This window comes from Hippoglossus stenolepis, chromosome 18, assembly GCF_022539355.2.
Source record: "Hippoglossus stenolepis isolate QCI-W04-F060 chromosome 18, HSTE1.2, whole genome shotgun sequence".
Lineage (NCBI taxonomy): Eukaryota > Metazoa > Chordata > Actinopteri > Pleuronectiformes > Pleuronectidae > Hippoglossus > Hippoglossus stenolepis.
In genome coordinates this window covers 12,193,322-12,220,989 of record NC_061500.1, presented here as the reverse complement: position 1 = coordinate 12,220,989, position 27,668 = coordinate 12,193,322, and the positions used below count along the sequence as shown (strand labels likewise).

Genomic DNA, 27,668 nt, shown 5'->3' with positions numbered 1-27,668 from the left:
CCTCCTGCTGCGTTCTTCACATTTGAAAGGTAAACTCCAGAGAATGTTCCGACCCAATTTTCTGGAGTTCATGTCTGAAAACAGCTTTTCAGAGAACATGGCAAAAATCCAAGGCCTATACTCGAGTCAGAAAAGACATTTTAGCTGCTTCAAAATTAAAAGTATTATAAAAGTATGATTAATAAATAAATGTCGTTCAGAGATGAACACTGGACTCCAGAATCAGTATCTGATAACTAACAAAAATGTCTGAATCCAAATATAGTTGAAAGAGAAGCTATTTTTTTGGGGGGAGCAGAATAAAGTCGAGTGCAGTAGCAGCCGCTGAGATGAAAAGGTCAAGAGAGCAAGCTAAAACCAATTCATAGCCCACAGTTATTGATTTCTCCCACAGCACAGCGTACCGCACGGAAACATCTGGGGATGCATCTGTGTGTTTTAACTCCACTTTGTTATACACAGTATCTGGTCTCCGTACCCTTCGGACCAAACAGAGGAGATGCTGCAGTGCTCTCCTCTGGTTGGAGCTTATCGAACAGGAAGACCCACACACTGTGCGGACAAAAAGACACGAACCGGGCTGACAACAAAATGTGAGCTGACAAGAGAACTGAAGAATAACACACACGACCACGAGGAGATATTTAAGCGTCGGATCTGCCGGCACTCATCGGTGTCGTTTAAGTTTGTGAGAGAGAGTTTGGGTGCGCGAGTGTCCTCTCTCTTCGTCTTTTAGTTCGTCATCAAGGCTAGCTGAGCCGCAGCCGCCTATTGTCTGGCTCAAACAATGGACAGTGCTGGTGTGAGTCACCCTGCACGCACACACAAGCAATTCCATTCATCCATCAATGTGACCAGAGCAGTAATCTCCTGATCATTTCTTTTCGATCAAGTTATCCATGGTTTATTCTGTTACAAATACAGGAGGAGTTGCTTTAGATAATATCTGGTTCTTTGATAAAAAGGCAAAGGTACAAACCTGTGAACATAGAACATTCTGGGTAGATGTTAACTCCCAAGTAGGACAACAACAAAACTGATTATTATTTACTAACCATCAATCTGCTAATTATTTTTACTATCAATTATCTACATACTTTCAGTCTATGACACAAAATTTGTCAACCCACAACCCCAAAGAGCCAAAAACAATGTTTTTTTCTTTTGTAAACAAGACTTAAGGCCCCAAAAATATTTAGTTTACAATCCCAAGATGCATTTTGGCAAAACAGATAAACTTACCATGCAAAAAGAATATATGCACCCTTAATAACAGTCAGATTTTACAATCCGCAGCTTAAATCCATTAACCTTTATAATCTGGTTCAATTAACATTTTCAGAAGCTGTTCTATATGTTTTGTTGACAAATTCAATGATAAAGTGTTTTGAATTCGTCTTCTACTTCTTCATAGCTACAACAGCTGAGACTCATGGGTAGTGTAGTTTTTTCAGCTGTCCTGAAGTCAGGAAAATCCAGTGTTTCTGTGATTAGAAATCGTTTCAAAAGATATTGAGATAGCAGCAGATGATTCATTATACACATCATTGTGTATAACGCAACTATTTTGATGAGAGAGAGACTTTTAGTGTGGTATCAGTATCATTATTATATATATATATAATAGTGATATGCAAAATAGTTGCTGTATCGGTAAACAATGTAAAACAATGTAAACAACAGAAACCCCCTTTATTAAACTATATAACCATTTAGTTCTTTCTTTAACTCAGTTTCCAATGAGTATCTTATTCTAGTCTTTACTTTTTCCTCCTGTCAATGTGTTTGCAGACAAACACCATCTTGAGACACATCTACTATGTGTGTTTCTATATATCTATATCTATAGATATAATCCCCCTGAGGGCTAACATGTCTGTTTTCACTGCACGGGCTAAATTAACCATGATGCTAATTGACAGCCAGGACTGCCTCTGCCTTTCTTCCACCATTCGCATTTATTCCTCAATAGGCTCCCCCATACTGTCCCAACAGTCATTTCTATATGTGTCTATGTGTGTGTGAATAATATATATTTCCTCACTTCATCTCCTCCTACATTTCTTTCACTTGGTCAGCACCAATTCTTCCTATCTCTCCTCTTTTCTTCTTCCTCCACTACAGCAGCTGAATACATTTTCTTTCCTTCCACTGTCTGAGTCGCTCTATTGCTGTGTAATAACTTCCCCATTGTGCCTGTTTGTATTGTGTTAAAACGAGGAGCTTACACGTGTTGTGATTCCAAATGAAACCAAACCATTGTCATAAATCCATCTCTGTCAAGGACACAACAGAGAGGGAAAAAAACAAAGCTCCTTATGGTGTCGGTAGCAAATTTAAAGTGTTTCACTCTTGTCAAATGCATTCGAATATTCAGACACATGGGATTATGTTGATTGATGTGGACGAGTACTGAAGGACATCCTATAGTTTTATAGGGATGGGGTTCCACAGTGGGGAGGCAACCCCGGCACTGAGGGCCCCCGTTGGGATGCCCGCAGTCGGGGAGCCTCAGGCATGTGTCAGGGCTAACCAAAGGCAAATCAGTGGCCAAGGACACACTGCAACACGCACGCACACACACACACTGCTGTTAAAGTTGTGAAGTGTGGTCTGTTTAATGTGTGACGATGTAAAGGCGAAGACATGTAAATGAGGCATTCCACTGTGGAAATGTATGAAATGGTAGTATAATGACCTACTGTGGTGCCAGGATTAGTTACACATCTATCTACTAACGGCAGAGGAAACAGTGCGTGTGTTTTCTTTTGTGATGTCAGAATATCTTCATCGTAGCACATTGACTCGCTGTGCTGATAAGTTAACAGACAGAAAAAACAGAAAACAAACACCAGCTTGTTCCGTCACATCTAATCTCCTGTTAGTTTATTTTTCAGTTGCTTAGAAAAACAAAACAAACAAGATGACCCAATAGATTGCCCATCTACTTGTTTGTGCAACGACTGGAGCCTTGGTTTTCCTTATTTTGTTTTTCAATATTCATGAGAATATGCAAATAAAGGTGCATCTCATTCAATCGTCGAGAGTCATGTGACCCGAGCAGAGGGGTCTAAGGGCACGCGGGGTGGGGGAAGGTTCCAGCGCCACAGATGAGGAGGGGGGGGGGGTAAATCCCCACCTGCATCCATCTGCTGTGGCAGCGAGCCACTATTTGCATAATGGCAACTGGCCGATGGGTTGTTAATTTTTTTCTCCTCCTTTTCACAAACTAAAACAAGGTAATACCACACTTACACACTTGCCAGCAAGCTAGGTATCACAAGAGTTTCAGATGTTTCAGAAAACCCACCAAAAATTATATATATTTATATAAATGAGCTAAATATAATTTAAATAGAAACCTAAAAATAAAATAAAGAAAACAAAAGGACAATTAAAACAAATCACTTCTTAAGTGGACGCACACATTTACAGATAATTAGCCCGAACCTCAGAAAAACACGTGTGAGCTTAAATCACCCGTCATCACCCTGACTAATCTTCTGGGCTGTGTTCCTACCACACAGGATTTTTATTCTTGATGCAAGACAGAGAAAATAATATAAAAAACAACTACAACTGCCCACAGAGATTCAATGGAAAACTAAGCATGAGCATGTATGTAATGTTTGTGTGCGACTCCCAAGCAATGATTAAGGCTACATCCATACAATAACGTTTACTTTTGAAAACGGCATTTTCAAAATTGAATGACCTCCATCTGTTTTGGCTCCGTATTAGTTTTAATCCCTGTCCATGCTTGAAAACACATATGACCGCTCACATACAATGGACATGCATGTGCTGGTGTAAACAGGAATTTCTTGAATAAAAGCTTGTCTCCTACAGATGTAAACAGTTGTATAATTTTAAAATGCAGACTACAACAGGTATAAGCAAAGAAAACAGTCAGCAGGACTTGTAATTGATTATCCATGTTGCGTTCTACACTGGTAGCCGAGGCGTGTGCTGATGCCGCTTGTTTTCTACTGGAGGGAGTCATGTGACAGGAGCCTGACGAATCAGCAAAAGCTATGTTGTGACCGTCTACGTCATAGTTTCCAAACATCTCAGTTTCTGCCTGTACAGACTACAACCTTTTTCATTTTAGTGCCTCTAAACCTCTGGAGTTGTGTGGACGCTAGACGTAACGGTAGCAGAGTTGATGCGTTTTCAAACAAAAACTTAGTAATATGGATGTAGCCATAGTTCCAAGTAGAAATGCATTGGAAGGCTGACTTCTACCAGCCACTTCATCCTATGTGCAACATCTCTGTTGCACGATTCCCCTCTAAGTCAATGTCAATTAAATACTTGTAAATATACTGTATGCAGATTATATACCGAACCCATTTACAAATGGTACGTGATTGGCTTGTCATGTCAATATCATAATACACACGTTAGCTGGGAAAAGAGTCACGAATGAGAAGCTAATGTGGTCACACAAGATGTTCTGCTTTTTCGTCATCTTCAAATACACAGGTTAATAGTTGTCGCTTTTTCCTCAAAAAGATCATCAAAATAATCCATTTTAAACACTTGCAAAATGTTCACTGCAAAGAATGGCTTGTTTAAAGAAACATTTCACTTCTGTTTCTCTGTGTGCCATGCTCTTTTTTTTTATAAATGTAACATCATCTTTTCTTCATCTTCAAATATTATTCTTTTTCTTGAGCAACATAACAATGTGAATTAGGCCCAACTGTTTAGTCGTCAGCGTTCTCCCGTGCTGCCACAGGCCCTGGAACAAGAGGGCTCCTATAAAAATGGATAATTGACAAGGCCACTAGTCCATTAAACATCCTAAAATCGCTCAACCCATTTTTTTCATATAATACCACAAGCACTGACTCAAATTCCAACTTTTACTTATTTAGAATTTTCCTTAAAAGCAAATCGCCTCCAAACAGTGCAAAACAAATCAAACCTGTGCAATAAGGCCTACCGCTAAATCTCATACGTACAATATATCGTAAAAACAAGACTTCAAAATGAAAAGACAACAATAAAAACAATAAATGACTTAAAAAAATAATATAATAATATCAATGATGTGGATAACAAAGCATGGACATGCACGGCTCAATGGAGGAGAAGAGACATTCCCCTGTAGGACGAAAACAAAAGAATTATCAGACAGCCGTGTCTGCTTTAATTCTTTTCTAATGCTGGACCCCGCACCCCCCACTTCGGCTGCCTCTGCTGGTTACACTGGGCCGAGCTCGGGAAGCAGGAGCTGGGGGAGCCAGAGGGAGGTGGGGGCGTGTTAGGAGTGTGTCGTCTCACAAGGGCTCATGCAGCCATCTGCCACCCTACTCTGCCCAGCCTGATCCTCATCCTCAGCCCAGCCCAGCCCAGCAGGCCCGCTGTCTCATCCCCACAAAAAGGCTTCCTGCACGGGGGGTGCAGTGGAAGGGGGGAGTCGGGGAGACAAAGGCGGGGAGGAGCTGGGGGAGCTGGGGGGAGCTCCACACCGAGACCCTTTGACCTGGTTCCCTGGCCCGGCGGGGCAGACGGCCCAGACAGACAGCACCATGTCTACTCCCTGCCTCCTGCTCTCTTTTATCAGCCACAGAGACCCCAGGGGCCGACGGAGAGACAGAGGTGGGGGATGGAGAGACACACAGAGGGAAGGAGAGGGTGGCGGGGCAAATGAACACAATGAGGAGGCTGACACAGACTACGCAGACCACCTCCCTCCCTCCCTCCATTCATCTTTGGGTACAGATCTCTCTATTCCCTACAGACAGGCTGCTGCCCTCTCCTCATCTCCCCCGTGTGACCCCTCTCTTGTCTGTTCTCTCCTTTAACCCTAAGCAGCCACAACCAGACAAGCTCCCCACGCCGTGTGGCCAAGCATGCCCCTACTGGCCACCTACTCACTAGCGTTTTCTCAAATCTGCGTCAGACGACAGGCTTTTCATTGTTTGAACACCACATGCCGTGTTGCCTGGATGGCTGAGCTCTACCTGTCTGGTGGCTGGTATGTTTGTGGCAGTGTTCACCATTCTCGGTGAAATGATCGAATTGTACAGTTGCGTTCAATAACCATGTCAAGCATTATGTCGGCAAGATTGTGGCATGTTGTTGACTTCCTGTTTTGTGGTAAAACAAGAAGAGCCGATTGTTGCACAAGTGGAAAATGTCTCCTCTCCTCCCGCGGCAGCTGGCACCTAGGCAGTGGTGGTGAGCTTTTGGATGGTACGGTTGTAGTATTGGGTGGTGAGGGCCTCCAGGGGGCTCCAGCGGTGCGCGTGCAGCTCGATGACCTCCATGAGGAGGGAGCGGGTCAGCTGAGACTCAGCCGGACTGAGCATCTTGTCCCTGACAGCCGCTAAGAGCTCGGTCATCATCTCAGGGAGCTGCTCCTCCAGTAGACGTCCGGTGCTCTGCAACTGGTGGAGAGAGACGAGACAGAGAGAGAGAGTGTGGGTTCCTCACTGAAATAAATACATAATCAAATAAATAATCCACACTGCAAAGTTTTTCAATGTGTTTGAGCTTCTGGGAAATGTTTGCTAACCAGAGCTAACCTGTCTTCTGCCAAGGATATTTTGTTTTGTCTGTTTGATTTTATGTGAGTAAACCCTCTTAAAATGGGATTGACTCCTTTCCCATTGCCAATAGAGGAGTTGGCCTTTCTGCTTTTTTCTGGTCCCCATTGTGCCGGAAACTGAGCAACTCTCTCACCCGGCTGTTTTTGCCAGTGTTACATTTGCACGAGACAAAGAATATAAAAAATTATGCACATTGTTCCCAAGTAAAAAGCAACAGGTACACAAACGTTCATGGCTAGTTAAGCAGCCAACATCCAGGAGTTCAATGTGAATCATAATGGTGCATCTAGACTGCAAAAATAAAGAGGAAGAAATTAGCACATTCACCCGGGTGTCATGTGTCCCTCACTGCCAATCAGAGCCAATTAAAAAAATCTGTGTCTACTGTAGAATAAATTGACCCACAAGCGAATGATGATTGTCTCCATTTCCATTGCAGAAAAAAGCCATTTGTTAGTGGCTTTTAGTAAAAAAGGGGCTTAACTTAGCCAGATAGAGCTTTTTGTTATTTTACATTGTCACTGATTTACGAAGGAAAAATTCATGGATCTTAATGAAAAAAATCAGATATTTATAAGACTGAAATCTGAGTGTGTGCAATGTGGTGCAGCTTGATTGAATTTAAGGGAACTGTTGGGCCTTGGGCCGAAGTAGTCGCTCTATTCAGTGGCATTCCAGTTTCCAATGCGATCTGCTCTCGTACAATGGCCCATTCGATTTGAACCATAACTTTACATAAATTCACCTGCATAACTTTATTATTCATGACCCTGAGGAGAGTCGGTCAGAACACATTCTGCTTCAGAATAATGAAAGACACAATCCATAACACACTCTGTTTGCTTTATTACTTTGTAAACCCACTCAGTTTGAAGTGGAGACTTGTCATTATAATGTAGAGTCCATTATTGTATTTCAAATTGAATGTGCTGAAGTACAGAGGCTGAAGAACAGGTCTGGAGTAAATACAGTTATTTCCATTATTATGGAAATTACAACTGTGCATTAAAATGAAATAGGTATGTTGTTGGTATTTGTAAATTACATACATTTGTTGTGATGTTTAATGGCTCTTGTGAGAATCCAGCCTCTTGCTTCTTCATTTATTAACTTCCATTTTTTTGGAGGAATGATTTGAGTTTTGACCTTTAGACTGAGGACATAAAAGTCAGTCTTCACATCGGGACAAACCTTCAAAGAGCTGTTTGAGGGTTAATGGATAAGGTTTGTTTTTAGGGTTCATTGAGGTCTAAAATTATGTACTAGGTTTTGGTAAGACTTAATTGTTTGAGAGTTAATTCAATACTACTTCAGGCAGGCTTCAACATGATTTTGTTTTTTCTTAAGGAAATGTTATGTCCCTGTGTGTTGTAGTTCTTTCTCAACGACACAAATATTAGCACGATGTAATAAAACTACAAACAAGACTAGGGCTACATGATTTGGTGAAATAGTTATATTGTAATTATTGTGGACAATATTGCGGATAAGTTTGATTGGTTGGTTATCAAAGAAAATGCAACGATTGATGATCATTTTAAAAGTATATTTCTTGAATTTAAAAAACTAAGCGTAATCGCTATGATGGAAATCTACCTCCCTTATTTTTTATTTAATTAAATCACAACTTTTTGCAGTTATATAATTGCACAGGCTAACATCACAATTAGATAAACAGTGCAGCATTAAACAAGACCAACGCTACAAAACATTTCCTGTCAATTTATCTCAGTGCACTCGACTTGGCTGTGGGAAAGATTATGGACCTACTCTCTCTCTGCCTGTAGCTTGCGAGATCACTTTGCATTTTAAGGGTAATTCTCTACTATAACTATGGGGAAGTGTGATAAATTCTGGGACGTCGATATTCCTTCATATCCGTCGGTCTGGAATATTTGACATTATGGTCTTAAAAAGTCTTAAATTTAACTTTGTGTGTGACATACCTCCATGGAGCAGCAGAGAACTGCATCTTCCTTAATGTCTGTGGACTCCAAGAGCTAAAAGAGAAAAGAACAGATAACTTGTACATGTACTGCAAAGCAAAGAGCTACAAAGATAATGAGAAATCCAAATGTTGCAACAAGAAGGTTTCCCACATAGTGAGTAAAATCTAACCAGGCTAACAGATGTATAAATGTGTGTACATTTGGATACAAGCCAAATGGGGAGATTTAGTGAGCACAAATGTTTGTGTGTGTTAAACAGTTCACAAGAAAAATACCTAATCCCGACTGTAAACATTTTCAACACGTACATTTTAACTATTAGAAGACAACATACCCCGCTCTCATCCTGCTAATCCATCTGAGATTAGACCAAGATGCACAATATATTCACACAACCACGACTGCACGCACACAAGTAGACACACACAGTGTAAACAAAAAACAAACGGTGGAGCTGGTAAACACGTTAGCTGGCTTTCCCCCTATTGCACAGATGGACACACAACTGCCACTTTCAAACAATGAGACAGAGGCTGCCATGTTAAACTATAGACATTTACTGTCAGATTAGAGATTAAACACTCCTTTTACAGCTCTGAGGCTGGTTTACTTCTCACAAGTCTGTCTCCAAAGTGCTACTTTGATTAACCTGAAGGAGGAGAGGAAGTAGGAGTGGAGGAAGGGGGAGGTTGTTTTGCAGGGGTAATGTCTAATTAAGCATCGGAAGTGTAGCCCTGCTGCACAATGAGCAAAATAAGTTAGAAATGCAGGGTGCAGACATGTAGTTATGAAACTAGAGAGTGAGATCATGCAGCGAATAGACGGGAAAACAGTTAAGGAGCAGGAGCTGAGATTGTAGAATGACTTGAATCATCTATAGTTTCTGTTTTCATATTTATTTACTCATAGTGATGATAAACATAAGCTGCTTCAGTCATGAACTGAACTGCACGTTTTCCTAAGATTTTCTGTGTGTGAGAACGCAATTGTCCGTCAGTTGCTCCAGACCTTTTCTGGAACCTTTCCTGCCAGCTTCCTAGTAAAATGTCTGGAATAATCACAGCGAGAGAAGACATAGGTGGAGATGTCAACTTGGAAAGACGAGATTACAGAGCTTTTAATGATAATGGAGATCCCATTGTACAATTTACAAAAACATGTGATTTCCACAGTGCTTCCTGCATGCTTTACCCAGAAGCTTCCCCTTGCCTGAATGTTTCATGTCTGAAATTGAGGGAAGCTCGGGCTGCAGTTTTCTGTCCAAACCTGACCTAGTCGCATCAGAAAGGCTTTTTTTGGGGGGGCCAAACCCAACCCCAAGGTTTTCGCTGATTACAGGCACATGCGGTGTGGGTAGTCCAGCCAATGTGACCAAACCCGACTCAAGGACGAATATCAGTTCAAATTGCCCAATTCCGGCTTGTGTTGGGTATTCACACACAAGTTTGGAAACGGTTGTACAGAGAGTAGGGCTGGGTGACATGACATAAAATGAATATCCCAATTATTTCAAACTTTTACCTTATTAATTAATGAACGATTATTTCATGCCCCCAACATGAGCAGGATTAAGTCTGTTAGAACTTATAAATGTCGGTTCGATTACAGCCCTAACGGAGAGTGATCAGACCAAAGTGACCACAAATATCTGGAACCTGCAGCTCCTCTTAGCAAGTGCGTACAACCAGTGGTGGAAACCACCACCATCTGACACTAGGATCCCCACTCGGCACAAGCTGGCCTCTTCATTTCCACAATGTAAGCGTAATGGTATTCCACCCATCATTCAGGTCCAGCAGTTGCGCAGACGTCAGCTCCTCAGTATGCTTAGATGGGTGTGGTGACAGCATGGCTGTTTGATGTGGGAACAAAAGTCTTGTCGTTCCCAGAGAAGGAGAGCTGTGTGACAAGCAGCATTAGCTCATAATGAGTTCTCTGGGGAGCCGAGGGTGAAGTTTTGCTCGATGCATTAAAAATGGTCTAATCTATACTTATCATCATCAGTTCTCCATCTCTTGCAACATCAGATTTTTTTTTCTTTCGCTCTGACTGTTCTCAATACGATAGCGTGCCTCCACCATCACTACATACACCCCATCACTCCGTGTAACTTTCATTTTGTGAGAGTGCTTATCACACATTCTCTCAGCTGAAGCTTAAAAACAGTAACAGCCACATCACTGGTTAGTTACATCATCGAGAAACAAAGCTCGCTGCGCTGGGAAACCTTGGGATTCTGTGTCATTTGCATTTCCAGTGTTTTTCATTCAAACAGACATTTGATCAGGAACATAAAAAGCAGCAGAAACTAGGGCAGCTGTGATCCTGTGGTAGCACCGATTGGAAGAAACGCAGCCGGCGTGACAACAACAGCTCGAGTGACTATGGAAAAAGTCAATTAGGAAAACATCCTCATTCATGTACATTTTCTGCTGAGGCTCTGTCTGTCTTTCAGCTCCACTTCATTACTCAAACACATCCATGTTTGTATATGTTGAAACCTGTCATCACACTTAAAAAGAAAGGATGTTCGAGCGCTGAGGGGAAAAACATTTTTCATCAAGATTATGACTACTTCAACTTTAACCAGGTTTCATATTGTTGCATAGCAACAGCAGGTCTAGCATCAGGACCAGCGCTTCCTTTAGTTACATTACATAAGATTACTCTGTCTGTTGCATCAGTGCTGCACGTAAATAACTGCTCCACAAACAGAAAGTAGAATATAACACACTTGCAGCTGCCCGATGCTCAGAAAATCAAGGTGCTGACATACATGTGATGTACAGTAAATACTCAGAATAATAAATAGTCTGTGTTGAGGGTCTTGAACTGTGAGAAACCTTTCTGCAGAGAGGCAAGTCCTCCGTTGCAGGTCATTTGCTTCAATAAAACAAAACAAGTTCATGTTATAGAAGGTTAAATGTGCTCTGGAACCAGCCCCTGATTTTCCAGCTCGGTTTGTCCTTAAGAAAGACACATTTGTTAGTTATTTTTGTCTCTTTCAAGGTAAGATAATATCTAGATTTAAGGTATATTATCTAGTTCAGCACGGGTTGTTTTGTACCACGATCTGGGTTGAAGATTTACTTGTTATTGGCCAGAATAGTTTCATTTCACTTATTAAATGCACATGTTGTTTCACTGTCATCACTGTTCTAAATTTATGCACTCACCACAAAGTTTCTTAACCTGCGTAACCACGGCAACACAGTAACAGCAAGTTCAATAAACAAGCAGAAGAAAGGAACGCTTTCGATTCAAACTTTTCATACTGAAAAATCTTTTGTAACATTCTCTAATCAAACAGTTTGATAACAGATCAAATGACTGTTGAATTTAGATTTCAGATTTATATTACAGTACATTCAAATGACAATATTCATGTTCCATCCTTAGGGACCACAATCTCTTCAAGGATTTGTTTTGACAGGTTATTTATGTGACAAATTACATTAACAAAAAGTCACTTATTTAACCACACAGACAGTGATGCTGGACAAACACCCCAGGATACTGTAATATCTTATTGCCGCTCAATGCAGACTTAATCAAGGATTATCTAATTTACAGCATTCCCATGTGAATTGTGGTTTTAACGCTGAATATGACAGCCTGTCTGTCATGAATGGCTGAGCTCACTATCAATACATTTACACGCAAACATGTTTCCTAACACACTTCAGTTACATACTTACACTGCCATAGCCACACATGCAGGCACATATGCTTGCATATGCACAAACACACACACTTGCATCATGGCACATAGCTTGTAGCAGAATAGCCAAAACAGCAGATGGATAAAAATCAGGAACTATAGCTCTAGGAAATGGAGATTGCCAAACAAGCATATGGGCCCACACACACATTCACAATCCCTCCCTCACATATTTTGAAATTGTTGACAGGTGTGTTCTTATCTCTACCATCATCAGGCCGTACATGACACCGGCGCTGATGCTGGAATATGGAGGTGTGTTTGTGTGTATTTGTGACTGGTTACTCCACACTGTCGCCGAGTCTTCTAACAAGCTGAGATAGTGCCCTGGGCATACACTCAGACGGGGTGTGGATGGAATTAGTTGTGTGTGTGACTGTGTTTGTTAGCGAGACGCAGGGTGTGTGCTAAGTGCCAGACTGGCGAAGGTGCGGACGTGGGCGGTAAAACTGCCTTGGCACGTGCCTCAACCCTGCCATTATTTCTTTTCAAACCTGCATATTAAAAATGATTTTCACTCCCAGACTCTGCCACCTCCCTATCTCTTTTTCTTCTTCTCTTCTACCTGTCAAGCTATGAGTAAACTTCCTGTGCACCAACTGTCAACCTGACCACAGTCTCCTCCACTTCCTCTCACCCCCCTCCCCCACTCCACTGAAACCCCCGTTCGCTTCCCCTTTCAATAATCCATCTGTTGTAAACCACTTCTGTATCACTGCGCGTCTGCAGAGGCTGCCCCGTGTGGTTTCCAATGGCGCATGTGAGAGCATGACCAGCTGATGGGAACTGAACCTTGGGGTCATGTTCTTTCCTGGAAATAATAGCGTCCTGACTGCTAGAACCACTAACCAAACCCCACTGTGTTGTCTAGACTCTAGACTAGGTCTGGCCAAAAAAAACAGGAAACTGGCCCACAGCAGGCATCGATCGGAGCGGACAAGATACACAGACACAGCTGGACGCTTTCCTCTTACTAGTGGACACTCGGGGTAGGGTTGATCGACTGGTTATCGACTATGCTTATTGATTTAAAAAAAAAAAAAAAAAGGTACAAACCTCTCGTAGGCAGGTGAAGATGGGACACACCAGCACCCTGAATGGCTCCCCGGAGCTGCTCCTCATGGTGCCAAACACCTCGCACAAGAAGGTGATGAAACCCAACCACCTTTCGACATCCAACTGCTGGAGCTCCTCACGACGGGAGAAATCCGTCTGTAGGGAGATGGAGAAAGAAAATAAATGATTTATTTTGGAGGATGCACTGAAACTTCAGTCATCCATTATCTATACCCCTATACTACTGAGAGCTAGGGACAATCATCAGCTAACATTAAGCGAGAAGTCAGGTCGCCAGCGTGTAACAGGGCCAACATACAGAGACAAACAAACCAAAAACCCACGCAGACAGTGAGAACATGAAACTCCACACAGAAAGACCAAACCTGGGAACCTTCTTGCTGTGGCAACGGCGCACCACCATGCTGCGCTACACTGAATCCGTCCCTTTTTAAACATCTAATTCAAGTTTTAAGTAGGTGGGAGGTAGGTGGATATTTAAGTGTTTCATAAACTCATCAGTAGTGGAGGTAATCACCATTAACATCTTTACTGTCCCTCTGATGGGGGAGATTTTGTAGGTGGCACATGTATTAACCTTGCAGCTTAACGTACTTGAAGCCGAAAAGCAGTTGGAAAAACACATTTAACAAATTCATGAATTTCTTTTATTTGCCAGAAGTACAGGAGAATATGGTAATGCGGTTTGAAAGTGAAGGGTAGTGAACAGTTCCAGAGCTGCAGAAGTGCCGGGGTTAATATGGGTTAATGCGTAATGTGCACTTGTAAAGATGTTACACAGCAGGTTAAACTGAAGCTTTATTAACAGCAACTCACTGGGCTGTGCAGATTTTCTTTCCCAGCGTGCACTGGCCATTGTTGTGGACTGAAGCGAACAGGAGGCATGAGCGGTCTAATGCTGTAGGCCAGCATGTATGCAGACATAACACAGAATATGCAGCCTTGATCCAACAGAAAATTCACTCACACGGTCAAAAACAAACATACCACACACACTCAAAAACAATGACACACGCCTCTCATACACCTCCAAGGACATCACCATGGTATTTGACACTTAAACGACAAGCCGACAAAAGGGGGAGGATATACATGCAGCAAAGAAACAAAAAGACGACTGAAGTAATAGTAAAAGTTAGGTAAGAGACAATGATGATGGAGCAGGAGGGCAACAGCATTAGTGGGAAAAAGAAGGCCACTAATCTCAGCTGTGCTAAATAAAGAGTATCTCTCATAGGTAACAGTCTGGCTATGTTTAATCAAAGCGTCAACAAACCCTGATGCCTGTCTTTTAATAAGCAAAGTGGCCACACAGTAATTACCCCCATATTGAGATCCAGGGGTCTGGAGGCAACATCATTAAGGATGCCCTTCATGAGCCCACTTATGACATTTAAGATGTTTTTAAAGCAAAAAAAGGCGAAATGTCAAAGACGAGGAGGGGGCCACGCTGGCTGGGAAGTGGGAATTAAAAAGGGACCATGCAGCTGTGATAAAGGGGGAATAAATACAAAGTGGAAAGAGGGGTGAAAAAGGATTAAGGCAGGGTTCACTACTGCTGAGTCTGATAAAAAATGTGTTGAAATGGAAAAAAAGAAAGAAAAAGTGTAGCTGGGAAGAGCATCTACAGGAGAAAGAAAGGAGTAGGAGTTAAAGAGTGGGAAAGGAGAAAAGGAGGAGACATGGCGAGGCAGCAGGTGGGTTAACATTTAGACTGTGAATGTCATCTGAAGACAGCACGTATGTCTTATTTGCTTACTTCTAGACTGTCTGCCGCTCTGGCGACGTTGTTTGTCTCTCAGGTTGGAGCGAGGGGCGAAAGGGAGGAGCGTGGTTAAGAGAGAGAGGGGAAGCGTACAGGGAGAGGTAGCGAGGCACTGGTCCGTGTCGTTGCGGGGGGACAACACTGGGGAATAGCGAGCTCATGAGGGACGCAGAGGGGGAGAGCAGCAGGGAAATATCTAACAGCTGAGAGGATGTTTTCATCATGGGTGCGAGACTGGAATGGTGAGGTCTCGGTCTCTCTCTCTCTCTCGGCCGGTCTCTCTCCCTCCCTCGGGGAGCTACTTTGCCCACTGACATTTACAACATCACACACACAGTTGGCTTCCACCTGGAAGTGCTGCTCATAAAACTGAAGTGGATTGAAACTTAGTGTGTAGCATAAACAATTAAAGGTTTACCAAAAACTTCTACTGTGTTATTAAGTGCTATTATCTTATTATGAGCTTTTAAAAAGGTATTTTAAGAGAAGCCTGTTTCAAGACATTTGCAGGTTTAGAATTGAGTTTAAAATGGCCTTACAGTATCAAACAATCTTAAGATTAATTTAGTCTTCACTGCCGCAGACAATCCTCTTATTTGGAGATTCGATCGGCGGCATTACAAACATCGTCGGTACAGGTAACTACAGTAGCTACATTACATTTCATTTAGCTGACACTTTTATCCGAAGCGACTTACAATAAGTGCATTCAACCATGAGGGTACAAACCCAGAAGGTAAAAACTAAAATGAACTTAAATTAATTAATAAGGATGCAGTTATTTATATCAGTAGGAATTAATAAAAGCTGCTTGAAAATAATTTGGCTAGGCGACGATAAAAATGATACAGTAGCTCTCATCAGCGCCGCATCTACAACCAACAGGTTTCCTCCCCAGCGCTCTCACCTGCAGCATGTTGAGCAGCAGTGATCGGAACTTGGTCCCCTCCACCATAAACAGTGCCATCTTGTCGCAGAGCTTGGCGGCAGTGGCGGCGAAGCTCCTGTCCGACACAGCCTTGCAGTAGATTGTGCGGACCACCTGCGTCAGGGATTCCTCGGACCGGGCCGAGCACTGCGCCTCCTCCATGAAGGAGGCCAGCTGCTGCTCCACGCCGCTGCTGTTGCTCCTCATGCTGTTGAGCAGGTCCACCAGCCGGTCCATGTTCTGGGACCCAGAGCCCGACGCCTCCACACGAGCCTCTTCCTGAGATGGGAAGGTAGATTTGTGACTGGTGAGTGTTGGTGATATAATATTCACTTTCAACAGTCTGGAAGTTTCCCATGTGTTATGGTAGCTGATGAAACAATTGAATTAAACCTAATAAAAAACATTTCAAGTTCATAACTGTATGTTTCATGGTTTGTGAGGCAAGTTTGTATTTTTTTAAGGAGGAGAGAAAGATTTAGGCCATTAGTCTATTGTCTTTATGAAACTATTTTGAATTATATATATTTACAGTTTATATTATGCTGATGCAGTGGTTTATTTTTGTCAACCAGACAATCCCAACTGGACAAACTAAACACCTCTTGAGTTTTTATGACAACTGAAGGCTACCACAGGTTCTCTTGTTTGGAAGGGGAGGGTGAGGTGAGTGGGATTCAGCTGCAACATCCCACTTCACCACTAGCAGTCACTAGATTCTACACACTGAACCTTTAAGCTACTCTACAATCTGAGTTCTGGTTGGAAATCACCGTGCGCACCAGTATGACAAATGAAACTCACCGTTTGTATGCACATGATGTAAAATTACAAGAATCCCAATCAGTTGCTTGTGACATGCAACTGATTTACCCTATTGTATTTGGTTTTAGTGATCTCCTTACCATTTTATAAGGAAATACATAATGGAAAATTTGGCCAAATGAAAATTAATTCAAGTGGTAATGAGTTAACTAAAGAGTTAAGTGCTGTACAGTTGAAATCTTAAAAAACTTTTAATGCTGCTTTAGTTGTTTCACCTCCTCAGTGAAAACATGTCCTCCCCTCCTCGTCTGAGTGTGTCATTCTGAAAACTAAATCACTAAGAAGATAAAGGACTCGAGCAACAGTGTGAGAAAGGTCCAGCATACACATTCGTATATTAACGACAGGACATGTGTGTGCATGATCATAATGAAAGTAATTATAACACCAAATGGCAGCTCTTGTGTACACACACATTAGCCCTGATTGCCTTAATACTGACTGACAGGCGCTAAGCAGCTTTCCGGTACCTTGTCCTTTAGTCTCCTCCGCAGCCTCTCCTTTGACGACTGCAGCAAGCTGACTTTGGGCTGCTCCGACTGGCCCTCGCTCGCCTTCCAACTTCCTGCTGTGTTGGGAAATTCCTTAATAACTGGCCGATCTGGGAAAGTATTTGTAAAGGGTGTTGACTCGGATTTGGGTGATTCATTGGGACTCTTACGGCTGCAGTCTTGAGGCGGTCTGATCTGCTCGTCACCCGCTTTTACATTCTCAGTCTCTTTGTCTTTGGTTGTTCTCGGGGTTATGACTCTGTCGCCCGTGGTGTTTGTCTGTCCATGCCCCTGACCTTTCTGATTGTGGTGCCAACGCCGGTTCTGGCTGTAGCCATAGTGCGAGGGTCCTCCTTGGCGCTGCCCATGTCCTCCCTGGTACTGGCGGGGCGGCCAGTCGGCACTATTGTTTCTGTTATCTCCCAGTTCTGTTATATTCTGCTGCTGTTGGTGTGGAGCCTGTTGTTGGGTGTGATCCCTCTGGTGCTGCGGTGACTGTTGCTGTATCTGCTGAGGCTGGCTCTTCCCTCCTCCTCCACCGCCACCTCCTCCCTGAGGCCGCTGCTGCCTCCTGGAATGAGAGCAGGTTTCAGTTAGCTTCAGTGTGGTGTAGCATCAACTGGCTTGTGCCTTAACCTTTTCTGCTTCACTCTGAAAAACACTCTGTGTCACACTTGCACCATTATGGCCTAAAACATCTCCCCATCCCCATGAACCTCCTAAAACTTAAACAAAAAAGCTCAATGTTCTGTTTCTTATCTAGTCACAGTGACTAATGCTCCTTAGTTACTATAACGGTCACAACTCACAACTAGATACAAACAGTACAAAAAGTAGCAACATTTTCAAAATCCAAGTGCCTGCTTACATGTGGCTGCCCATTGGGTCTGTGTTTTCCTGTCCTGCATAGCTCTGTCCTTTTTGCTGCACTGGCTTTGGGCTTGACGAGCCGCTGACATATGGTCTAGAAGATTAGTCACCTTGGCACCGAGAAGGCAACCTATTATCTCCCTCAGCCTGTGAACTAGCACAGAACTCAATAAGCAACTGCCACGCTCACCTTTGTTAAGATGAAGTCAACTCAAAAGCTACTTTTTACATTGTGAAATTTTGCAGGAGGCGAATAAATGTCTAATATTGGCCTTTTTCAGCAACAGTTAGGTAAATGAAGGGGATTTGCATCTTTTGAGGTTGTTCACAATAATGAGCTAAGAGATTAGGACCAGCATGGGCGGTGGTCTGTGGCTGCACAGCCTCAGCAGGGTCTGGTGCTCTGTTTGATGTGGCACATTTCTCCTAAACAATTTTGTGCCACAGGATCCCTTTCGTTGCTCTTGCATATCAAGGATTCTTCAGTTCTTGGTTTGTGTCTTCTCGGACCACTGTCACCACTGCATCCCACAATCCTTGCCAATCTGACCCGATCAACTGGCCATAACTACTTCGCCGCTGTCAGGTCTTTAGACCAGCACATTTCTTTCTTGATCCAACATTTTGACTACAAGAACAGACTGCTGTTGTTAAGAGGTAACTTTGAGTGGCTATATTATTTTGGCAAATTGAGGTATAATTATTCAGTGATAGATTTTGTGTCATCAAGCTTCAGCAGCCTCACCACAGACTTCATTTTACCTCGTCAACAAGGGTAGGGCGCAAAGTACACTGAGCCTTAATCCAAGTAATTCATATGTTTGCAGTACTTCAAGACACATGACATGAATGCATGTAGACACCAAATTTTGAATACGCAGACAAAGATTTTTGATGTGATTGACAGGTTCGAGTCAGATTTGGTCACATTGGTTGGGCTATGTACTTATTTTTCATTACCTGTGCATGTAACGAGGGAAAATATCAGGCTCGGGTCGAACACAAAAATCTGAATGTCTGTCAGGTTCGGTTCGGAATCGGTAGGTTTTCTCTCAGGCTCTAACAGAAAATTGCAGCGCTCTTTAATAAACACATGCAGTATGAAAGGACTTAGACTTATTTTACATCACTAATATGTCCACAGAAGATGGGGTTAATTTAAAAGAGATGATCCAGAGAAAGAAATATTTAATGAAAACACAAAACAAAAATAAAGTTAAGTATGTGACGTTCATCAGACTGTCAGCCTTGTGGGAGGCTGGACTGACAAGCTGTGAAAGTCTTTCAATAACTGCAACGTGGGTTATATCACTCCTCACAAAAGACTTTCCTTGCACTTTTAAGTTAGCAAACCTTCAATAGCTCAATTTCTTTAAACCAAGAAACTGAAGAAAAAAAACAAATTGCCAGCCAGACAGTTTTGAGGCCGGGAAACAATAAAGCACATAAACAGTTTGATCTTGTGATGGAGAAGTTTCCCCAAAGTGAAAAGAGAAGTTTAACCTCAGAAGTAAAGTTCGCAAACTCTTTAATTTATAACCCAAATAGTTCATTATCAGTAAAACTTTGCATACTTTCTTTCAGCTTAAAAGGGAATCAAATATATTCATATGCACAGATAAAAAATATTAACAAATTCAGCAGAAATTGAGAGTGCTGCACGAACACATGGCAGAGAACCCTTTAAGTGCCCGAATACTCTGTTGTACAAAGAAATAATCAATTACCACAGAAATTAAACCACAGATTAAGTAGTAAGGTCAGTGATCATGTACTAAAGCCTTAGTTTTTTTTTTTTTTAAGTGTCACCCAGCTGTACTGTTTGTGTGTGTGTCGGCAGAAGCAGGAGCATATTATATTTTTAGACGTGTTATTTTGCGGGTATTCGTTTGGTTTATTTCTTGCTCGGCCTCTCGGCTCCACTCTCTTGGGGAGGTTGGGAGACAGTTCATCTTCGGACTCTCTCATGTGCTCAGCAGTCTGCCTCCAGCACTTTGCACATATTCTCAGCATCTCTCAAAGTCAGCTCTGCGGCAGGCTGACAGAACTTTTTAATCATACAGCTTAACTAACTTTCAAACTACCTCTGCAGTTAGACGCCATTATTAGACACCACTGCAGATGGAGAGGGCGCAAGAAGATGACGGATTTAAAAGAGTGACAGTCAAAAAACTTGCACTTCACAGATTTGTTTTCATTTGCCTCCGTTGCCTCGTTTGAATCAGTTATGATTGAGACCGTTTCCATTGTCACATTTTGCTTTAATCAATATAGCTCACTAGTTTTTTTGTAGATATTTTCATGTTGTCTTTCTGATATGTAGCAGTCCCCCCAGTGCTCATCAAGTTTGGATGTGCGTGTTCTCATGTATTTTCTTTCTAAAATTTGACAATTCTGACATTTTCTAAATGAAAAAGTTCATTAAAGCTGATGGATGGAAACATCTAATGATTAAACTACACCCTCTTGTCAGTTACTACCATCAGCATCCTCCAGTGCCTCTTTATTTGTTTTCAATTACAAACATCTCATTATTACATGGCTGCTTATCAAGGTTTTATATAATCATTAAATTCAGTGTAATAGCTTAACACTGACTGACAGAAATAGTTTCAGAGAGATTTCATTTAATATGACTGCAGAGAATGAGATTTCATAATTTTTAGCAAAGCTGCAGACTGATCAGAGACACTTTCAGAGTTGAGGAATACTATCTCCCTTCTCTCTCCTCTCTCCATCTCTCTGAAACAGACGCATTCACTCATCTGATGATTAATTTGCTCTCTACAGTCGCTGTTGGTTTAGGATCAGCTCTAATAAGACCTCCTCTACTGGTGATGCAGAGAGGTGAAAGTGAGACAGTAATAAAATGTTAATCATGTTTAATGACTGCTCTGCAGTAGCTGGAGTGTTGCTCAGATTGACCATATATCAGTCACATTAGTGCCAGGGAGATGTTTGCATTAAAGATAAATGATGGGGCCACTAATGAAATTTCATCTCACAATATCTTGTGACTTAAACAGATCATGTCTGGTGTGATCGACTGTCTAATCAAATGAGAAGATACTTTTTTTTTTGTGGTTGAGATGAGAATGTGGCCTTGTCTACACTGCTGCAAATATTTTTTAAGGGCTATTTTCCTCTCCATTTAAAAGAAAATCTCCATCCACACGACCTTCTTTTTACAAAATATCTCCTTCCAGACGATAGCACATGAAAACGACCATGCACTACATGCATGCCAGGCTAGTAGGTAGCGATAAAGTCCACATCAGCATATTAACGAAATACCAGAGAAAAACGCTGCGATCTAAGTATTACTGGGTGAGGTAGCCTGTGAACACTAGTAATGTGGTGAAGTGATTCCAAATTTAGATGTAATTAAATGTAAATACGAAACAAACAAGTGTACAATAAAAATGACGATGACTTAAAATTATGTTTGCATGTGGACGAGAGGCCCCAAACACAGGGGAAAACTTTATCTTTTGCAAAATATCTGTATTAGTGTTGACAGGGTATAAATCAAATGTAATTTAAATTGTGTCAAATGACAATGTTTTCAGTTCCCATTTTGTGCTCTGGGTCAGGGCTCATTTTGTCACTAACCTGGCTGAGACTCGCCGCTCCCCCCCGGGGCCAGTGGGCAGAAGTATGGTTAACTGGTCTCGGGTGAACTGATCAACCGCTCTACAAGCAGGAGAAGAGGGTATGCAACAATGCAGATGATTGGAAGGATGAAGGCATGAAAGGATGGAAGACAGATGAGTGGAGGAATGTGGCAGAACAATTTGTAGGAAACGGCAGGAGGATTTTTTTTTTGAGATTGCAAGAAAGAAAGGAGATTATAGAGGATATAAGGTGGAGGGTAGTTAGAGAAGCGAAGGGGAAAACAAACAAAAAAACTACAGGTTTATAACTATGTCATCCAAACAACATGCACAGAACTACAGAAACTGAGGAATGATGTGGGCACTAAAAAGGTGGAATGAATTTAGCAGATATGATCATGGGAGGAGAGAGGATACTGATGATCAATCATGGCTGCTGCTGTGTGGATGGAGGATTCGTGAACCTGTTGGACCATTGGCTGACCCAGACTGGAGAATCGATTTGCCCGGGGGGAGAAGAGAAGCCTGCAGGCTGGACAGTCAATAAGAGCCCGAGCTTCATACAAGCCGCAACACACTGGTTAATGGAGTGTGGGGAGACAGGTCGTGACTGTCTGACTGAGCATTTGCATCACACTTTTTTTTACACAGAGTTTGAAGATTCAAAACCCAGTGCTCCTGAAAGAAATGGTGAATGTTTATGCATGCATACTGTACATGCATGCATAAACAAATTGGAGGGTACAGTCAATAACGTTGAGTCATCATGCCCAGAAGGTTCAGGCAGAAAAGAACCTGTTCATAGCAGGTGCAGAAAAACATGCAGACCTCGGGCCTGATGTATAAACTATGTGAATACACACAAATTCTCCTGCACACCTAATTTTTCACACATGGACTGGTATGTCTAATGTTAAAAAAATTTGCAATGACAATGCAGGCACCGCATTCATACTTTGTAGGTGATATAGCAAAAACCAAAATGCCACTTTCGCTCATTGTGTTGTTGGTTTTGAAGCCTCCATTTTAATCAAAGTGTGCATTTATAAAATGTATTTTGAATAATTATTTATGAGTAGGAATGACGTTGAGAAAATACAGTAAATCAAAAGCCAATTTGCAAAAAATGAGAATTTCCAATGAAAGGTGGTATCTGACCAAATTACTGACAGTGTTTCTCACATTCATTCATTGATTCATTCTTGATGGTAGCATGGCTGCATCTGCACTTACACACAGTCAAGAGTGACAGGCACAGTTCTCGCGTGTGGCATTGAAAGCAACTTGCAGGGTCGTACATAAATGCTGCTGAAACTGAGACCTGGCTGTCTTTGTGCATGGTAACAACTTTATGGACAAAAGTACAAACGTGCAAGTGGGAGAGACCGAGCAAGAATGAGGCTAATATAACGGTAAACAGCTCTGTAACTCTACTGTTTTAGGTTCATTATGAAACTGAGGTGGGACAAATTAGAATATAGGCCACAGTCGAGATAGTTAATGTAAAACACTGACTGATATTGTGACAACCCTATTTCTAAGTTATGAATGAATTTGTTCTTTTTAGTCACATTCAAGCCATCATTTCCTCCGGTTAATCTTTTAAGTTCAGCCTCAATTATGCAGGTTTTATATCATTATGATTGCTAAGAATGTTATCATTGATCGCTAAGCTGTATTGTGTATGTTTGTATAAAGTTAATGTGTTAATGGTACAGGTATAGCAGTTGCATAGGTTTGTTCTTGTGTGCTGGAGAATGTCATCGTTATACTGCACTTCTTCACCATTGACGGCTCTAATGGTGGAAAGACAGAAGTTTTCATTTGCAAATAAATGATTGGCAGATGCGTGTGTGCACACACAGCAGGCATCGTCGCATTCATAGAATAGATGGTGGACTTGATGCTTTGTGTGTTTAAACATTTTAATGTGTGGAAACTGGATGTTCAGTCATGTAAATGTGTTTGTTGTTAAAATATTTCTTCGATTGGAGGCACAAGGAAGTTCTTGTAAAACAGACAAAATAAAGTCTACATGTGTAAACGCTCCTCAAAATAATTACCCCTGTTTTTTTTACGAAAGAGAAAAAAAAGAGACGGATAAAGAGCATATTAGCTCCTTCTTTTTCCCCCCTTTTTTTGTTTTGGAGCAGAAAGCAGTAAGCAGCACATTCCAGTAAATCACAACTAATTTCAGCCCTGCTTGACGTGCCTTCTAAAGTAGAAACACATGCACTACCTCCCCTTTCTTTTCCTTCCTGCCACAGCCAGCCTACACTTTTCCTTTACTCAATCTCAGTCGCACTCTTTCTCTTTCACGACGACCCTCAACCCTCGTGATTTGCACATTCAGTCAAAGGATCAATATTTATTACCATATTTAATCATGTGCTTCCAACAAGTTTACTTTGAACTTTTCTTTGTTCTTCACCGACACAAAACTAAATAAACACAAATCTAACACCGTCTCTGTTGTTTCACGATGCAGTGAATATTTATTGCCTCAGGCTACTGGTTGTTTTCTGTCAGGGAGTCGAACGTGGGAGAATATCTATAAGAGGATTACCATGTTTTATAGACAAACATATGACGTTAATGGGTTTGATGAACAAACACGCTAAGCTTCATAAAGGACAGTATAGAGTAATTATAGCTGTGGAGGCTGTTTTCTGATACAATAGCCCATTTTCATACGCTCATGCACAATCGATGATTGTCTGCTCCACCTTTGGGATGTGGTAGAAGAGGGGATTGGCATCATGAATGTGCAGCTGACACATCTGCAGAAATTATGGAGCAGAATCTCTGAGTGTTTCCGACATCTTGCGGAATCTATGCCATGAAAAACGGAGGATGTTTTGAGAGCCGAGGGAGGCTCAACCCAGCATTAGTATGGTGTTCCTAATAAACTGCTCACTGAGTGTATGTTTGCTTTACGACCTGCCAGAAGGATACATTTTTTCACTTTTATTAACAATTAAGTTTTATTGTATTTACTCTCCTACTCTGTATTTTCTTAATCAGCAAACGGTGTAAAAATACTAAGATACTTGATGAATGACTTACGTTATTATATGATATTTGTGAAAGCAATCTTAGCTTCTCCTTTGATATTTCACATCCTAGATTTCATCCTGCTTTCTCCATCGCTGCAGATACGTTTGTCTGGTCTGTGTGGTGCCTATCTTTAGAGTAAGGAGGCAGGGGGCTGCACGTAGCCCTCAAACATTACCACATGAATGATGAATGCTAATAAAAAGCTAATGTTGCGTTCACATTAAATAGTAATGGAACATTAGCATCAAAATCTTTTAACAGCATTCACTCATGTTTAATGTTTCAAGTAGAGATGTTGTCAGATTTCAGAAACACTTAAAAGGTCACTGAGCAGTCACTAAAATATATTTCAGTCTAATTATATTGAGTCCCTCATTTCTTGTGATTGACAGTTGTGGAATAAATATCTAATTTAAAAGTTTGATTCCGAGTATAAGAATTTTCTAGGCATTTTCTAAAGTGGGCCTTTAAAGCAACAGTATATGGCTCAGCTTCTATGCCACTACATGTGCCTTCTGTAATAAACTTAATATGGATAAGCACTGCATACAACCACACTTCAAATAATGCTAACTATCCCTGTAACCACAGAATGGACAGTATTTAGGAATATATTTCTTATGCTGTAGTATGTTTCACATTTTGTCTTTTCAGTTGTTCCAAAAGATGCAGACAGTGTTGGGCTGGCAAGACGGTGCTTTCTTTTCAAATATCTTTCTGCTAAGACTTCAGATTAGCCTGGTATACTTCAACCAATGAAAACCAGGGCATTTACAGTGTTTTATGGTACACTGACATTAAAGGGAGAATGCTGCCTCAGTCGTCAACACAGTCAGAGCACAGGCCATAACCCAGCAGAGATGCTGTCGAATGACCTCAGAGAACCATTCAAACCAAACAATCCTGAAAATATGGCTGAACTGAAGCTGTTCTACAAGAAGAATGATCCAAAATTCCTCCTGAACATTGTGCAGGTCTGATCTGCAGCTATAGAAATCTCTTGTTTGAGGTTATTGCTCCCAAAAGAGGTTATGACCAAGGGTTTACTTCTTTTTTTCACCAGCAATGTGAATGTTTCAGGGATGTGTTCAGTAAAGACACCAAACACAGTAACTGCATTATTATCTTAATGGTAGGGTTGATAATTTATTTTGGACCCAATTGAAAAACGGAAAAGTTGGCCTCTAGTAGTCAGACAGTGTATGCGTTGTGACGGCGTAGCTTTGACGAGAGGGCCAATGAGAGGGGCTGTGATGTACAGCTGCATTTTTTCAAAGTGTAACCTGCTCTTCCTAGTTATTCTAGGACGACCAATCCTAGCTTTAAGCACATTCTGATGTTGTCTAACTTTGACTTGGATATAGATGACATCACATTTTATGACCAATTAATGCAGAAAAACACAGGGTTCATGTACTTGTTCTTGCCACTGTAATTATCCCATAAAAAAACAAGCTGTAAAGTCCTGACTTGGAAGCAGAGTGGACGAGAAAACAGGATGGACTCTTGTTAATATTTCCAGCTCACAAAACAAATAGACTTAAACCTAAGAAAACTACTGCTGGTCCAAGTTTATATTTGTGTTCTTTTCTTTTAGCCCGGCCTGCGCTGCACCCATCACACATAAACACAATAGCTCTGGACAGAACCAATTACTCTCTGTACTTAAAAACAAGGATGAAAGTGCTTTTTTTTTTATCCGTTCTTGTATAGCTAAAATTTCCTCTTTTTAAACCACAAATACAACCCAAATATTTTCTCTGGGCCCCGTCTCCTAGCAACTGAAGAACGGTTTTCCAGTGACATCAGGGAACAAGAGAGCAGGACTTTTTTTTCTCTCTTAAGGACCTGGTTTCAATGAAGTCAGGATACAATTTCAAAATTTACTTTCAAATTTTGTACCAGAGTGACAAGACAAGTAAATACATATTCACAAAAGGAAAGAAAGTTTGACCTATTAAATGAAAAAAAGAAAAGAAAAACCTTGAATGTCTCCACAGTGTTTTTCTTTTCTTTTTCCTGTCTGCAGAGAAGTGTGGAGCCTGCATTCCTGTCTTGACATTGCTTTGGCCGGGGAGAGATGTTAAGGCTATTGGACTGGCTGTGCGCCGACGTCTGACATCAAACACAGAACAAACATTCCCTCTCGCTGAGGTGTGTGTCTATGTGTGAGTGTGTGTGTGTGTGTGTGCATGCATTACCGTCGGTCATTCCTCTTGCGTCGGAAGAGCTTTTTGGTTTGTGCGATCTCAGCCTCATTAGGAAGGGGTGGGAAGACCTGTTAGAAACAAATCATGGCGTAAGAGACAGCTGCTGTCAACACCAGTCATTTATACCACTATGGAAAGTATCTATAGACTTCTTCACCACTGCACAAGTGGAAATACACTGAAATGTGCAAACTTTTCTCACAAATAGAACAGAAACATTCAAGCATTTTGGATGTTTAGGATGCCCTGCAGAGCATCACAGCTCACCAGAAATCTTGGAACACCATTAAAAGTGAACTTGTGTATGTGATTAATGAACATTTGTGTAAATTTGTGCACATTAACTAAATCTAATAAGCTATGATCTGCAGTAGAATTACTGTTTTGTTCTGTGTTGATGCATTTTGATGCATGCATCCTCCTCACTACTACCTAATGTTGCTGAACAGGCAGTCTTCAGTGATGGGATCTGATATGTACTGTATCGTGTTTGCATTATAGACAACAACATTATAGACAAGACTTTACGAGCTGACTGACTTTTAGTAAAGGGAGGGAACAACTGTAATTTCCTTCCTGTGAAAAGGAAATAAGACCATCC

General features: G+C 41.5%; 1 protein-coding gene across 3 annotated transcripts in view; it reads right to left on the bottom strand.

Moving 5' to 3' along the window:
• Nucleotides 1-881: 881 nt before the first annotated feature.
• ctif (CBP80/20-dependent translation initiation factor) overlaps nt 882-27,668 on the bottom strand; it is a 50,997-nt gene continuing 24,210 nt past the window's right edge. For 2 of the 3 annotated variants that reach the window (XM_035184384.2, XM_035184387.2), the window contains 7 exons: nt 27,059-27,135; nt 21,799-21,879; nt 17,296-17,887; nt 15,980-16,279; nt 13,287-13,442; nt 8,507-8,560; nt 882-6,398 (listed from right to left, as the gene is read on the bottom strand). In XM_035184384.2, coding sequence (XP_035040275.1) covers nt 6,177-6,398; nt 8,507-8,560; nt 13,287-13,442; nt 15,980-16,279; nt 17,296-17,887; nt 21,799-21,879; nt 27,059-27,135 — 1,482 coding nt within the window. In that variant the 3' untranslated portion in view covers nt 882-6,176. The remainder of the gene's footprint in view (nt 6,399-8,506; nt 8,561-13,286; nt 13,443-15,979; nt 16,280-17,295; nt 17,888-21,798; nt 21,880-27,058; nt 27,136-27,668) is intronic. The other variant, XM_035184385.2, reaches the window with a different exon arrangement.